The sequence below is a fragment of the Urocitellus parryii genome, chromosome 4 (assembly GCF_045843805.1).
Source record: "Urocitellus parryii isolate mUroPar1 chromosome 4, mUroPar1.hap1, whole genome shotgun sequence".
Lineage (NCBI taxonomy): Eukaryota > Metazoa > Chordata > Mammalia > Rodentia > Sciuridae > Urocitellus > Urocitellus parryii.
The window spans coordinates 107,148,440-107,165,166 of NC_135534.1; the positions used below are offsets into that span (position 1 = coordinate 107,148,440).

Consider the following 16,727-nt stretch of genomic DNA (forward strand, 5'->3'; position numbering starts at 1 on the left):
GGTGAGCACTCTACCATTGAGCCACAACCCCAGCCCCCATATACTACATATTCTTTAAAGATAATTGTGTCACATCATCAACTTACATGCTCTTCGAGTCCATTAATACATCTCAAGTTTCTTTTACTTGTGCAGTTAATTTTCATATTCTAAGGATTTTTACTTTTATTTCTGCTTTTTATCATGTTCTTTTCTTTTTTTTAAGGAATCAATAAACCAAATTAAGACATTCTATTCACATTTGAATAGATTCACATATAAAGGGATTAAACCAACCAGTCATTAGGGCTACAGCATCTTTCTGATGTATATAAGTAATTCAGTGAAGAATAAGGATGTTGTACTTTAGGATATGGTTTGTTTTTTTTTTTTTTTTTTTTGGTCAGTAACTAACATAAAATACTTAGGGTTTAATAAATATTTTCTCTTTTCCAAATTCATGTTTGGCCTGATTAGTTTCTATATTTTTGTATTCTAGTAGAGTTTTATCTTGTTTTAATACTTGTTGAGGGGAGGACCTATTTTATCTTGAGAGACATCATTTAGTGCTACCTTTCAAAATTTGCACTTGTGTAAAAGAGCTTGGTGAAGCTCTGTGGTGCAAGGAATGCCTTCCCTTTAGATCATGTGCCAGAAAGGAAAAATTCAGCATGTGTGTAAACTACTGTCTGTTCTGTCTGTTAGAAGCAACAGGAAAGAGCCCAGGAGCGAGCCACAGTCCATTTAGGACCATTGAAAGTTGAATTCTTGTCAGTTCTTAACTTTGCTTAATTAATCTTCTCCCCTTTGTTTTATTTTATTTTTTCAGGGTTAAAATTAGAGGGATAAACATTTTTGCTTTTCCAACTCTCTGTTTGAATCTTGATGTCTGGGCAAAGTACTTAGAAGGACCTGCTCCTCATAGAGATTTGATAAGTATGCAAGCTATATGTTCATCCAAGTTCCCACTAACGTTCATAGCAAGGCTGGACCACAGGCAGAGGGAGCACTGTGGCCTGCCGCTGGAGACATTTCTCCTGGGAGGTGGTATTCTATTATCATTCAACCCTATCGCAGTCCATTTGACCCCATATTGATCTCCAGGAACAATATGTACGTAGAAGTATACATATGGACATGCTCTAATCATAACATCTGCCTAATCCCCCATTATAGGAACTTTACATGAAAGGCTATGAACTTAGTTTGGGGCGACTTCTTAAGTCATGTGACACAGTAGAAAAGGGGTTGATTTTGAATCTAGTCAGACCATGGTTCAGATTCCGGCTCTGCCATTTCCTAGCTGTGTGGACTTGAGAAATCATTTGTCTTTTCTGAGACCCCCTTTTCCTATATTTTAGGATTGTTGATGATATTTAACATCATCAACATTTAACATTATTCGATATGTTAACATAATCTTCATATAGGTTTAGTGACAAAAATAAGGAAAGCCCTCCCTAGAACAGGCTTTGTGGACATTTAGCCCTTACCTGTGAGGCATGAGCAAGTACCAGAGATTGTTTCCCTTTTGTAAGTGGGGAAACTGAGATACAGGTGGAATATCCCTACTCCAAAATCCAAAATGCTCCAAAATCCAAACTGTTTTAAGAGCCAACATGATACCACAAATGGAAAACTCCATTGTTCTTGAGTGAAGGGTTGCAGTCAAAACACAGGTACACGCAAATGTATTACCAAATTACCTTCAGGCTGTATGTGTAAGGTGTATATGAAATGTAAATGAACTGGGTCTTGGGTCCCATCCCCAAGATATCTCAATGGGTATATGCAGACATTCTAAAACTGGAAAAAAAATCTGAAATTCTAAGCATTTCTGATTCCAAGCATTTTGAATAAAGGTTACTCAAACTGTATGACAAGAAGAGTGTCCCCCTGGTTCAAGTCCACTCAACTCAGCCTTTTGGTAACAAATTTAGTAGCTGCTCCTCACCCTCGGTGAATTTAGTTTAAAAATGCCAATTGCCTGGGTTCAACCAACCATGTGACTCTAGGCCTGTCCCAAGTTAACAGGGTTAACAGAAGAGGCTGCACTCAGTAAAAATGACACCCCAGGGCAAGTCCAGGGTTAGGGGGAATAGGGATGCTGTGTTACCTCGCCTATCTGGAGAGCCGCACTTATTTAGAACCTGGCAGAGAGTAAGAGCAGGGCAAAACCAAACCTCAAGCCAGGCCCTTTGTCAGAGCCTCAAACTTTTGTTTTAGGGACAATTATAATGATTCTACTTTTTAATCAACATTCTGTTTTTCCCAGCCCTTAGCACGTAAAAGCTGAAAATTTAAGCTGGAATAGGGGGCTGGCAAGCACACCACCAACAGCAGAGGAAAACCCGACTGTGAGATAGGAGTCAAACATTTGGGGGGAAAACAGAACTCAGTGCAAGAGTGAGAGCGGAAAGAAAGAAAGGAAGAGCAATCAGTCCGGGGACATGGAGTATATTGTCAACAGAGGCCAAACACTTCAGTGTCCCTGAGGGTGTGATTGCTTTCCAAAGTAGTTTGAAATTATGACTCTGATTCATTGACTAAATTGGCTTTCAGGTGCTCTTTAAGAGAAAATAGATATAATACCTTCTAGCAAGATCTCTGTTCAAAAAGAAACCAATATATAGCTATTCAAAATAGAAATAAAAGGTTTTGGAGCTTTAAGGGAGAGATTTCAGTGACTTTGAAAATCTATTTATTTATGAAGACTTCCTCAGAAGAAAGGCTTTGCAAGGAAACGTTGACTGTTCAGTCACATGATGTGGGTTCCAATCACAGTTCTCCTGCCAGCCTGCTGTGTGCCTGGGACAAATCCCTTACCTTTCAGGAATCTCGTTTTCCCAATGTTATTCCTTAACATTATCCACCTTCCCAACCTTCTGGGAGCAGTCTGAAAATCCACAGAAGTGGTGCGTTTGAAAGCGCTTTGTAAACTGCACATGACGGAAATGTATACGACAGTCCCCAGGCCACATCCCATGTGTGGTCTGCTGGGATGCAGGGACTCAGGAGGTGGTGAGACAAGGAGCTGGATTCCCAGTTGTCAGTTTAAACACATATGTATTTTAAAATATGTGTGCATTGTATACACACACATATGCAAATGTGTGTCATTTGTTTATTTTAAATGACGTGTCTTTGAACCTCCCAAGGCATCCTTTACCAGGAGCAAAGAGGAAACTCCAATTAACTTTAGCTCCTTGGAAATGATAAAATCCCATATAGCTATATGATAACTGTTTTTCATCTTCAAATTTATTTTAATGATGTATACAGGAGTTAACAAATTACAATTAAAACAGAATCAGTTATGTTAATTCCATATAACTTAAAATCGTGAAATTCTTACAAGTAAAAACAACAGGTTCATTTATACACAAAAAAGTATTATTTCAGTCTCATGATGGTATCTTAAATTTTTTGACATAAGCTTTTTGTGAAAAGCGTCTTATAAAAATTTAAAGACCTGATTAATCAGTTAATACATTATTAGGAAAGACAATAAACATTATTAGTAAAATGAGGTTACAAGTAATTAATTTTAAAATTACACCGGGTACAGGGTTGAACATAGTCTTATGAAATAAATGTTTTGTTAGGAGAATAGTTTTGAAAAAGATCTCATATTGAAGCCATGTATTAATTGGCCATGTATTAATTGACTCAGATTATATAAATCAATAGTTATAATAGTCATATAAATGAATAGTTTATTCAACTAAAGAAAATAGGCCTATCCTTTGTTATGTTCATAAATAGTACTCACATATAGTCTTTATATATAAGTGAAGAAAAACTTCAACATAAAACCATATATTGCCAATCCACTTATTATGGTTAAATAGTTTTTAATCTACATATTAAATTGCACTGATGAAAAGTCCAATTTAAATCACAATCAACCAGCATAAATATTTAAGCTGAGTATTGTTGTGAATAATAGTAAAAAAAAAAGTTTATTTTTATATGACATTTTGAATGCTTATTGTTATAATTTAAAATGAGTACTTAGCTTTTAAAATTCAAGCTGACGGGCTGGGGATGTGGCTCAAGCGGTATCGCGCACGCCTGGCATGCGTGCGGCCCGGGTTCGATCCTCAGCACCACATACAAACAAAGATGTTGTGTCCACCGAAAACTGAAAAATAAATATTGAAATTCTCTCTCTCTCTCAAAAAAAAAATTTTTTTTTAAATTCAAGCTGACAATAATGGCTTCGTAGTAGAGTGCTTACCTGGCATGCATGAGGCCCTGGGTTCAGTCCCTAGCACTAAAAATAAGTAAATAAATAAAAATTTTTTAAAAATCAAACATTGCAGAAATATGTAAAAATTTTAATGTAAAAATTAAGAACCCCACATGCTTTCCACTGCAGCTACTACTAGCAGTTTGGCTGAGGGTCCTTTAGACTTTTTTTCTGTACTTGTGCTTTTTGTCCTTCAGGCATTGAACAGAGAATTCCTGGAATCCTTTGTTATAAAGATAAATCTGTAGGGGTGGAATAGTATTTTCTGTCCTAAAAGCACTGCATTCTGCCTCTTCCTCTGCGTGCCTTCTGTTTTGGCCTCAGGTACGTGCTCATCAGTTCTCACCTAGACTATTGCTATAGACAGCTTTTTACTTAGTTGTCCTGCTTGAAAGAACAGACCTGTGCTCTTCAAATCCCTGTTCCACGTGGCTGCTGGGAGAACCAAATTAACACTACATGCCCCTCCCTTTTCTCCAGTCACACTTGGCCCCCAGAGTTCCTCTTGTCCTTGGTCCCCCTGCTCTCCCCTGTCCCTCCCACCCACCACAGCAGCAGCTCCCAGTAGCTTGGTGTTCCTGAGTAGGAAGTGGCTGTTCCATCCTCTGTGGTGCCCTGGGCCTGGGATGCCCTTCTTTACCTTCTCTGCCTGGCAAACCCCTCTTCATCCTTCAGGGCTGTTCAGAAAAAAACTTTCCTTCTTTTTTCTGCCTCCTTCCTTTTTCTCTAGCTGTCCTCCTCCCTGACATGGTAATTGTACCCTTTTCTATGCTGCCCTGTACTGACTTCTGATCCTTAGAAGTATCAGCCTGCTGGAGGTGACTTTTTTTTTTTTTTTTTTTTTGTACCAGGGATTGAACCCAGGGGCACTTAACCACTGAGCCATATCTCCAATGGGCTTTAAAAAAATTGTAGTTGTAGATGGATAGAATGCCTTTATTTTATTTGTTAATTGTTATGTGGTGCTAAGGATTGAACACAGTGCCTCATGCATGCTAGGCAAGTGCCCTGCCAATGAGCTATAGCCCCAGACCTTTCCAACTGTTTTAAAAATTTTTATTTTGAGACAAGGTCTTGCTGAATTGCTTATGATCTCACTAAGTTGCTGAGGCTGGCTTTGAACTTATGATCTTCCAGCCTCAGCCTCCATAGTCTCTGGGGTTACAGGTATATGAAACCATTCCCTGTCGGAGGTGACTATTGACTTGAGAGGTCTCCTAGTTAAACTCAGACCTCTCTATCTTTATCTCCCTAGTGCCTTTTAATATACAGGGGGTGCTTCTTAAATGTTTGTTGAATGTTTTCAGTGATAAAAGGTAGGAAATCTCTGTTTAACACATCATCTGGAAGACCACCTACTCCCTGGCCATCAGAGCATCAAATGGTGATGTTTCACTTTATTTGGATGCCAAAAGAATGCAAGGAACAAGGGACCTCATATTTACTGGAACACTTTTAAAAGATGAAGATTAACAAGGAAAAACACTTTTCATTTATCCAGTGCTCTGACTTTCAGGATTTTGGCATTTTGGAAATGCTAAAGAGAATCTCATTTAAACTTGTCAAAACTTTACTTTCAATAACTACTTAGGCCACATATGTGTGTAAAAGTCCCAGGCTACAGTTGTGGAAGTATTTAACCCACTATGCACCATGCACAAAAATAATGTATGTAGTAGACAAAAGAAGCAGGAGTCCACAAACACATTTTAGTAGCTTCTAGGGGTTCCAAAATTAAGTGTGAGAGCTGCCTCACAGCATGGTACAGGTAGAAGACAGGGTGAGGGGAGTGGGGGTGTGGAGACCAGAGAGCCAAGTAGAAGGTCAGGCTCTGCCCTTTCCAGCTCTGTGACATCAGGCATGTTGCTTAAGTTCTCTGGGCCTTGGTTCCCATATCTGTCAAAATGATTTGATAGCTTGCCTAGCATGTGTTGAGGCCCTGGTTTCAATCCCCAGAACTACAAAAACAAACAAAAAATTATTTGATAAGATTACTTCTCTCATTGAATTGTCTTGAAGAATAAATGATGATGATGTTAGAAAATGGTTTTAGTCTTTAAATTACTTTGAAAATATCATTTTATGTCTTTCTTGAGCTGATGCTCATGGACCTAATCTGTGTAGTGCTTCATAACTGTAGGTAGGTGTTACGTGTGTGTGTGTGTGTGTGTGTGTGTGTGTGTGTATCCTGGTCAGTCAGGACACCTGCACTTCTTTCCAGTGTGTCCTTTGGAACCCCATAGTAAAGCTTGGTTGCAACTGTGTGTGTCTCTGAGCAAGTTACTTTACCTCTCTGGGCTTCAGGAGTCACATATAAAATGAACAGGTGCTATCTATATTTTCTTCCAGTTCTAAAGGGCAAAGAAGGAAATCAACACTTTCTGGATTTTTTTTTCCCCACTGCTGGAGAGGAAACCCAGGGTCTCACATGCTAAGCAAGTGCTCTGCCACCGAGCTACATCCCCAGCCTTAATCAATACTTTAAAAATATCTGTCGTGTACCTGGCCCAACCTGCAGGCTACCTTAAAAATTTATAATTCAATTATTCTGTTACACAGCGTAAGCAAGAGTCAGGATTATGGAAAAGAGTTACGGAATCCAAAAGACTTGAATTGAAATCTCAGCTCAGTTGTTTACTAGCAATGGGACTTTAAGCAGTTTTCTTAACATAAAACTGCAAGCTTTAGTCTTCTTCTGTAAAATGGGTCTAGTAATATACTAAACATTCTTACAGGCTCACAAGTCTATTCCTACTCTCTCTCTTTATACATTATAAATTTCTTTACTAGATTGTAGTGGGAAACAAGTGTCAAGACACCAAGATCTGAAAGCAACACTTTATTAGTGATGCCACAGCCCATAGGGATTGTTCCCAAAGTCTGAGCCCCGGGTACAGCAAGGCTTTTGCTTTTATATATAAGCAAGTTTGGGGTGCATCGAGGCAAGGGAGTTGGTGCAATTCTATTGGGGGTGCACTTTAAATTCCTCATGTGAGTAGAAGCTTGTCAACAAGATCACATCTAGTCTGTTTCCCTCCTTTTGTGGAGGAATGATCTTGGCCTAGAAAAATGAATGAAATAATGTTAGATCATGCAATTAATTAGAGGCAGGGATGACACTGAAGCCAGGTGCCTTGGTTCAGGATGAGCCTTGTGGTTGTTTTCTGGGTTTTTTTCCCTCATTCTCAGCTCTGGAAGGGACACAATGACTTTCCATGATAAGCAGCCCACATATATGTAACAGAACCCAGAGTGACAATGCGCTGCCTCCACACACTAGACCTTCCCAAGAAGAGCCACTGGACATGGAGATAGTCCTTGGGGTATGGTGCTCAGCATTTTTCTTCCTGCCTCACCCCCACCTCCTGTCATTTTTACTCATTTAGGGGTGGAGGAGACCTCTGTGTGGGCCAGTCGAAAGGTCTATATGGTCTTCCTCCCCAGCCAAAGAACTGGAGTGGGGAGCACTGTCCTCTTGTTTACCAGTGAGCCACCAGGAGAATCAGGGGACTCTGGTTTGAAGGAGTCAGGGCCACAAAAGGGAACTCCCATTGATGCAGCTTCCTGTTGGAGCAGACACTGAATGCATCCAGACAGAGCAGTATAGCAGTGTGCTGGCTAAAATCAGTCACATCCTGGACACCAGGAAACATTTGAGAGAATGTGTCCTTCGTGAGGCAAAGCCCCTTTCTAGAGTGTTTAAGCCTGAATTCACATCTAGATGGAGAAGAAAACTTTCGTAAGACTAAAATGATGGGGATTTTTCAAGCATGTGTCAGCACAGCGTTGCTATGTCCCAAGCACTAGAGCCAAAGCATTAAAGAGCATGACTGGTAAGCCTGTTGCATTTCCAGCGTAGGCACAAGCAGGAAACACAGGATATCCTTTTAGAAAGCTGTTTTTCAGGGGTGGCAACACTGTTTGGCTCCAGCTTCTGAAGGAGAACTTTAAAATTTATTTTTAATTTTCTTTTTTGGTTTTTTTTTTTTTTTTTTTTTTTTTTTTTGGTACCAGGGATTGAACTCAGGGGCACTCAACCACTGAGCAATATCTGTAACCCCCATTTTATATTTTATTTAGAGACAGGGTCTCACTGAGTTGCTTAGCATCTCACTTTTGCTGAGACTGGTTTTGAATTTGAGATCCTCCTGCCTCAGCCTCCTGAGCTGCTGTGATTACAGGCATGCACCACCGCGCTCAAATGCATTTGTGTCCTGTGTCTCCTCTCTTTATCCCGCTTTTGCGTGAAAGTTTGATGTTCTCAATGAGGTGATCCCATTTTGCACAGACAAAGGTGTATCCAGGCTGCTGGATCTTAGGTTGACTCAGAGACCAGAGACTGGATGAGGCGATCTCCCTGAGCACTTCCTGGAGGATTCAAGGAGGCAGGGTCTGTGGGCTCTTACAGAATAACCAAGAGCCCAGAGAGAGGAGAATCTCCCAAGCAAAAATGTAGCTGGGCTAGGTGTAGCTCAGTGGCAGAGCATTTGCCAAACATGAGTGAGGCCCTGGGCTCAATCCCCAGTACTGCAAAAAAAAAAAGAAAGAAAGAAAAAAAAATTAGCATGCAGCCAACATTCACCTGTATGGGGTACTTTCAACCCTTAGATGAGTTACCTGCCTGCCCCATTACACCACTTGGAATATATTTTTAGAATGTTTGCAAGAGGAATGCACTTGCCAGCTCTTTATGGATCAGTTACAAAACAGAAACTCTTCCTCACTGCTAGGGAGAAATATAGAAGGGGGGAGAAAGAAAGAAAGAAAGAAAAAAAAAAGCCTTGCCTGTAATTGAAGGCAGGTCGGGAGATGTTCACACTTTGAAATGCTCCTTCTTGTGAAATGTTTATGAAACACTTTCCACAACGAGTTATGCAACTAGGACAACAGCTTTGATCATTTTCATCCCCAGTGATATATTCATTAGTGTTGGACTCTTCCCCCCCATCCCGGGAGGGCATGTGAAAATGTCCTGGGGAGGGGTCTAAAGAAAAGTACCCCTAAAGGCCCCCCAAAAGGCAGACAATGGGGAGGCCCAGGCACATGTCTGGAAAGAAACACCACTTTCCCCCCTCACTTGTGGTCTTCTCTCTTTTCCTATTTCTGGGCCATTTCTGGTTCTGTCTGGTGGAGTGAGCACCAGGAGTTTTGCCAGCATCTGGCTGCATAACTTCCTACTCATTTCTGAAGCTCCCCGGGCCTCTGTGAGATGGGAAGCAGAGCCCTGTCCTCATCCTCTGGGCTGGAAGGCAGAGCCCAGAAGGGAATGTGTGAAGGGCTTCCACCTCCTCAGAAGGGGCTCCCGCCTTCCAGAAGGAGCTACCGTTTTCTGCAGTGAGTGAAGTCAGAGAGTTCACTGGGATTAGAAAAGATAATCATTCATGATACCTTTTCACCTCCCTGGTCACTGCCCAAGACTCAGTGTAACACCTTTCCACAGCACAGTGGGCGGAGAAGATCCTAGACTAATAAACCTTGTCTGCTCGGAGGACCGTGCTTTGTGTCTGGGACAGAGCAGAGCGTGCCATGGTGGCCCCTGTCCCCAGGGATTAGCCATTCCAGGTAGAGCCTGGAGAAATATTCCACTTGCATGAGAAAAACTGCCAGAGAGACCCTGGAGGGGATCTTCGGGTTCCAGGCAGGCTGTGGGTTTGGTTGGGTTTTCACAAGTACGGGGGAAATTGGGTTTTCGTCCAATTCGCCTGCGGTTCTCACCTTAGAAGTCAATGGGATCCAACAGAAGTCTCTCTATCTCATCTTCCAGATCCACAGCCAACACCCAGTTGCCTGGAAAGGTTCCAACCTTTTCCACTCGACAGCTGTGAAAAGGGATTTTTTGGATTAGAGAAGACTTTATCTCTTGATTTCTTAGTTTCTTAGCCCCTGTTCACAGGTATGCAGGAGGCAGTACCCTCTCCACTCCCCTTCCTATTCCAGTTCTGTGTTGTTTTTTTTTTTTTCATTTTCTTTTTTCTTTTTGGTACCAGGGATTGAACCCAGGGGCCTCTAGCCACTGAGTCACATCCCTAGCCATTTTTTATATTTTATTTAGAGACAGGGTCTTGCTGAATTGCTGAGGATGGCTTTGAACTTGGGATCCTCCTACCTCGGCCTCTGGAGCTGCTGGGATTACAAGTCCATGCCACTGTGCTCTGACCCAACGGAGCAGAGCCACGATTTTATTTCTTTGTGGTGCTGGGGTTGAACCCAGCGAGTGCTACGCCCCCCAGTCAGCAAAGCTGAAATTTTAAAACTTATCACCCAGAAAGAGGTCTCCTTGTTGTCTTTCAATTTGGCTAATTTAGGATTGTCTTCTTTGGGGGTTACCATTAGCACCTCACCCCCGAGGGTGAGGAATTAGAAAAAATAATAGAGTAGAAAGTCCGTGAAGCCAGAAAAAAAAATCCAAAGTGGAATACAGAAAGCCCCATATCCCACCCAAGGGACTTCTACTACAAGAGTACTTCATTTTCAGAAGTGGGAGGTCAGGAGTGTCCCCCAAAGGAGTTTGGAGGGCAATGGATCCAGAAAGCAGATGAAAGGGTGAGTCTTCTTTTATGGTGGCTCTGGTTTCTGAAATTAAGTGTTGCAGGATGACCTGGCAGGGATTCTAACAGATAGCGCCTGGGTTGGAAGCAAAGCGCATGTTTTCAAGCTCTGTCAGGGCTGCACCTCCTTATCTCTCCATTGCGCATAATGAGTCTGTAAAGGAACCTCTGCCACTTGCCTCCAAGCTGGAGCTGAGCCAGGTTGCTGGAGGCGCTTCCACCAGCAAGATTTCACCTCCAGCTTTTCACGGTTTCTCTGGTCCCAGTCCTCTGTCTGTCCTGCTGCCCCCCCCCACCCGGGAGGGTGGGGTGGGTTGGGGTGGGTAGAGATGCCTTGGTATGAGAGAGGGACAGAGCAGGGATGGGAGCTGGAGGTCAAGCCTTTTCTTTTCTCAGAGCAAACCTTAAAGCTCTTGTGGTGGTTGTTTTGAGATAAGTAGTTTTATCATCTATTTCTAGTTTTAAAAAACCTGCTTACAGGTGTTTCCAGGAACCTAGGATGTGGAAACTCTAATTTCTGGGTGCAGAACTCTGGCACTAGCACTTCTTAAAGGTGCCTAGAGTGAATGATATGCAGAGCTCAAGGGGCGTGGGGGTGGGGCGAAGGGGGGCTCACTGGAGACCACTCACATACCAAAACTTTTGAGATTTCAGAAAGTTACTTTCTGTCCTCATAGTGCAACTGTCCATCTTGTTTCCTCCTCTTTGCTTCCCAGGTTCCAGGATGGTCTCAAAAAATAAAGACTGTGCCTGTGAGAGCCAACTTCTTACCATTTTCCAGGGCTTTTCAGTGTCCTCTTGGATCTGCTTCACCCAAGAACACTGCAGGAACCTGGATTAGCCAAGCTGCCAAATGCTCGGGGAGAAAGGCAGAGAAACCATGTAGTCTTTGCAAAACTGATGGGGAAACTGAGTCCCATAAAGGCAGAATGATTGCTCAAGATTCCGTAAATTAGAATCGGAGTCAGGCCTGGAAACGGGGACAACCTCGCTCCCTGTCCAGTGTCTTCCTCGCCTTGTCTTATTGGAGTCTCTGCAGAGGTGGATTTTTGTCTTTTATTCAATTAACATTCCTTGACTTCCCACAGGAGCAAGCAAGCCACCATATGTAGGATATTAATTCTGCCCTTGGTCTCCAGTGTCACTCGGGAGAACTTTTCTAACTGTCCTAACTGCCCTACTGAAGTGTTCCAAAGTGTCATTCTCTATGGGGATGAAGCACAAATACAGCTGTTAGTCTCAACTTTTTACTTGGGTTAAAATAATCCCGACAGGAGAGATACGGATGTCAGTGATATTCCCACTGTAGATCAAGAAAGTGGTTTCTGTCATAATCTGTATGGCCATTTCCATCTGGGTAGGGGACAACCAGCTGTCCTATTCAAAGGGTCTTGTCAATGTCTTTTATAAGGTGTGGTCTAGATCCTGTGCTTTTTGCCATATTATATGAATCCAAAGTCACTTGGCTCCCCTCCCAGTGGACTTCCTGAAAGGCTATAAGAGAGTAGTTTTCCTGGGGTGGAGCACCTCCTGCCCTGCCCCAGGACACCTGGGAAGCCCACAGGTGGGTGGTTGGTGTGTCACTGAAGGGTGGTGGAAACTGGAGAGAGCTGGAAAGCACCACAGGCCCTGAAGGCTGCAATTGCAGCGGTGGCTGTGAAGAAGACATGTCCCCACCTGTAGGGAGACAGGCAAATTGTCCCCAGAGCCACACAGGCCAAGAGGACCCCTACAGAGGCAGCTTAGCACAGAGAGGGGAGAAGAAGAGATCAAGGGAAGCCCTGTTCTCCAGATCAGTGGTTTCCAGAGTAGGTGTTCATGGATAGGCTTCCCCAGGAAAATAAAAAAGACTTGGGGAAATCAAAAAGGGTTGCCATTTCTTCACCGTTTGTGTGTATGTTCTTCTGAGGTTCTGAACTACACTTCCATCCCTTTTCATTTTGAGAAAGAATCTTTCTAAATTTCCCAGGCTGGTGTCAAACTTGTGATCCTCCTGCCTCAGCCTTCTGAGTCCCTGGGATTACAGGCATGCACCACTGTGCCCGGCCAATGCTTTATTCTTTGGAGTGGAGAATTTTTAAAAATATCATTCAGGATTACCACCATTTCATTTTTAAAAAATCCCAATAGCTTCTCTGCTAAGGAAAAAAAAATTCCATCTCAGAATTTTTACCAGAATTTCATCCATTGAGCTTTATTTTGAAGTCACTACAACATCCTGGTTTTTCTCATTTGAATGAGGAAGAGCATTAATCACCCTCAGCACAGTGTTGGGGCACCGCCAGCCTAAGCAGGCTCCCTGTCTTACAGAGCATTGCGCCAGAGTCCAGTGGCTACACACATGTCCCTGACCAGCTGCCCTGCCCAAGGTCGTCCCTCCTCTCCTAGCTTTGTCTTCTCCCCATTTCCATTTCTGCCCACCTGTAGAGACCCAGAGCTGACACTCCTTCCACCTCTGCTTGCAGATTAAAACGGAGGACCTCAGTGACTCCCTGCAGCAGACCCTCTCCCACCGGCCATGCCACCTGAGCCAAGGACCTGCCATGATGTCTGGGAACCAAATGTCTGGGGTGAGTACCAACCCATGCCAGGGAATCCTGATTTTTTTCAGTGGGCCAGCGAGTTTAATCCAATCCCTCTACAAAATCTAGACTTCTACACTGGGCACTTTGTGAATCTATTTGGGTCTGAAGAACCCCCTGTAGGCAATGGGAGGACATCTAGGAGGCCTGAGAAAGGGGAGGGGCACCCCTAAATAGTCCATGAAAGGTAAATCCTGGCTAAGAATGTGGAGAGGCAGGTCTCTACCTCTGTGGGACAAAAGGACCCAGTCTTGCCAACGTGAAGGACCTAACAGCTATGCTACTGGTGCCTCAGGGCAGTCTGTGGTGACACATACAGCCACAGAAGTTTTCTGTCCCTAGTGGGCCCACTCTGTCTCTTCCAAGGTTATATGTCAAAGCCAAACTAGGATGGAGTGCTGGTGCGGGAAGAGAGGCGTACTGAGACAGTAACAGTGCAGGTCTTAGCTGGTGTTCCTGGGGCCAGCTCTTTTCTCAGTTTGGGTCACCTGGGGAAGAAAGAGCCTCCCTTGTCCCAGAAATTGCGGCATTCCCTCACCCCTTCCTTCAGCAAGGGTTACCAAATCTCTCCACACAGACTTAAGCTCAACCCTGTAGGGGTACCGAGCCCTGGGGTCTGAGTCACAGAAGACTCCCAGATTCCCCAAAGGTTGGGATTGCTATTTCTGCCTGAGCTGGTGAGAGAAATCCAGGGTAAATGGACTTTCTGTTGAACCAATTTGGTTTTATTAAGAACTCCATAGCTTGCCCCATCTCCCAACTCCCTCCTCAATAATTCTAGAAAGACTCAGATATGGAAATGGCTAAAGCATGGCTTTGGGCATAATCAAGTGACATGTGGTTAAAAAATAAACAAAAGACACTTGGGATTGCATGCCATTTCTAGAATAAATCTTTCAGACATGGGTAATATCCAACGTTGGCCCTTGGGGCATTTACAGTTGTGAGACACAGTTGACACACAGAAAAATTAAATCATGAGGCCAGAATTAAGTGCATTGCGAAGACTGCGGGGCTGAGCAGGGAAGCGTAACAGCACCTGCTGCATCAGTGGAGTAACTACTGTGTGCCATGTGCCGGGGCCACATGGTAGCATGAGACAAGGTCACTGCCTGCAAACTTCAAGTCTGAACACGGAGGGCCTGGGTGGGCCGCAGGCTGAGGGAGCTAGGGTCCCCAAGCTTTTAAATTCTGCTCTGTTTGTGCCTCTTCCCTCTTGCAGGACATGGCTTCTCTCCATCCGCTCCAGCAGCTTGTGCTGGTTCCCGGCCACTTGCAGTCTGTTTCCCAGTTCCTGCTTTCTCAGACCCAGCCTGGGCAGCAAGGTGAGAACCTGGGAGTTCCACAGAGCCTGAGTCCGATCGGGTACTACTGCTGCCTGCTGGGTCCTGGACACAGGGAACTGCTTACCCCTCTAGTGTTCAGATCAGCTTGTCAGGATAGGCTCCTGGCAGTGCCTCTGTAGGTTTAGTGCCTTCCCTACTGCCCCTGCCCAGCCTCTTGCCAGGACTGGCCCACCACCTCCGTTTCATGGAGAGTTGAGACTGAAAGCACAGGAGTGGTTGGTGGGCAGGGGTACAGGGACGGAGGAGCCCCCTGGGAAGTGCCGCGCAGATACCCAGATACCTTCTGATTCCTGGGCAATCTTGCCAGACTGATGCAGACTTTGACCTCCTGAAGCCTGGCTGGGATTTTATTTGGATGGAGCAGCAGTGCCTCCCACAGGCTGTAGAAGGCTTTTCAGGTTGTCTTTGCAGATATGTCACTCCCAGGGAGCTTCTCTCTGGCCAAGAGCAAACAGACAGTGCTCTTAATCATGATAACTAACATTTCTTGAGCACAATGTGCTAAGGGTTCTGCTAAGTGATATTCCTGACTTATTCCTTAGAATAACCTCGTAGGGTAGGCAGTTGCATTATGCCTCTGATGACCTACTGGGAAGTTCCAGAGCAGTCTGAGATCTTTGCTCTTGGCCATCACACTACACTGCTTCTCCCACTCCCATCTCCACCAACTGGGGCTGAAAATGGTGGAGAAAATATAAATTCTTGCCAGTTTTACAAATCCCAAGTAAAGGATTTGAAATTCCAGACTCCAAACAAAATGCAAATCTGCCTTCCATCATTAGCACCTGCCCAGACTGTAGTCCCTATACTTAATGTTTAAGGCATCTTGGAATATCATTAGGATGAACAGGAACATATTTGAACCTTCAAGTGTTTATTTCAGCTAAACAGCACACATCATAGGAATAGAAAGATAACATAATTCAATGTTTGCAGAAGACAAGAGAGTGACATGAAAATGTCCCAGACACATAACCAGTGAGTTTTATATATGATGCAAGAAGAGGGGGGAAATTTGAAATTTTGAGTCAGAATAGCTCATTGCTTAAAAAAGAAAATCACTCACTATCTATGTGTCCTTGGGGAAATTCACTTAATGTCTCTAAACTTCTATTACCTTCTCCCTAAAAAAGAACGAATACTAAAACACTACTTCCCAAGGTTATTGAGAATTACTTGAAATAATGCAGGTGAGAAGACTTTGTACACTTCACAGTGCAATATCAAGTTGGAGTTGCTATTGGTACTAAGTCTCAGGGTTCCTATAAGAGCTTTATTGCCTATTTATTTGTTTATTAAGTATAGATAGATAGCTTTATTTATTTTTATGTGGGGCTGAAGATTGGACCCAGTGCCTCATGTGCTAGGCAAGCGCTCTAGCACTGAGCTGTAACCTCAGCCCAGCCTATTTATTTTAATAAGGAACAATTATCCCCTGACTTTTCATGACTGAAGAGCATAAAGGTCAACATCAGCAGATGCAGAACATCAATGACCCAAAACAGCCTAGGGACAACAGACACCCCAGGGTGCTTCTTTGGGGTGATTGGGGTGACCTGCCCCCTCATTGTCTGCTTTGCCAGTTTGATAGTCCCACCCCTGCTGTGAGAGTTTGGAATTCCAGTTGCAGGTTTCCCGAGGTTGGGGGTCACCTATCATGGCCACAGACAGGCAGAGCCTTTATGGACATGGAGAAAGAAGGAGAAAGAGGTCCCCAGGCAGTGCCGCAGGTGTTACCTTACCACCCAAGGGAGTGTCCTTCCCCTCTTTCTGCCCTTCCTCCCAACTAAACAGTGTCCTGGTTGGCCGGAAGCCTCTGACCAATGGCCCACTGCCCTTCAGAGCTGCATGGCGCCATCTGCTTGGTCTGACATTCCTGCAGATTTAGCATGGCCTTTTGTAGCCATCCCAGTTACTTCCCCGCAGGAAAAACTGAAATTCTCATCTCCCACTGAGATTCTCAGCCATCGCCCTGCACCCTGCCCTCCGGGTTCCTCAGCCTTGCTCGTCAGATCCCAGC

General features: G+C 43.9%; 1 protein-coding gene across 1 annotated transcript in view; it reads left to right on the top strand.

Annotated features, from left to right (window-relative positions):
- Pou2f3 (POU class 2 homeobox 3) overlaps positions 1-16,727 on the top strand; it is a 79,466-nt gene that overhangs the window by 46,410 nt on the left and 16,329 nt on the right. Inside the window, exons 4-5 of the mRNA XM_026403494.2 lie at positions 13,245-13,373; positions 14,587-14,686. Coding sequence (XP_026259279.1) covers positions 13,245-13,373; positions 14,587-14,686 — 229 coding nt within the window. The remainder of the gene's footprint in view (positions 1-13,244; positions 13,374-14,586; positions 14,687-16,727) is intronic.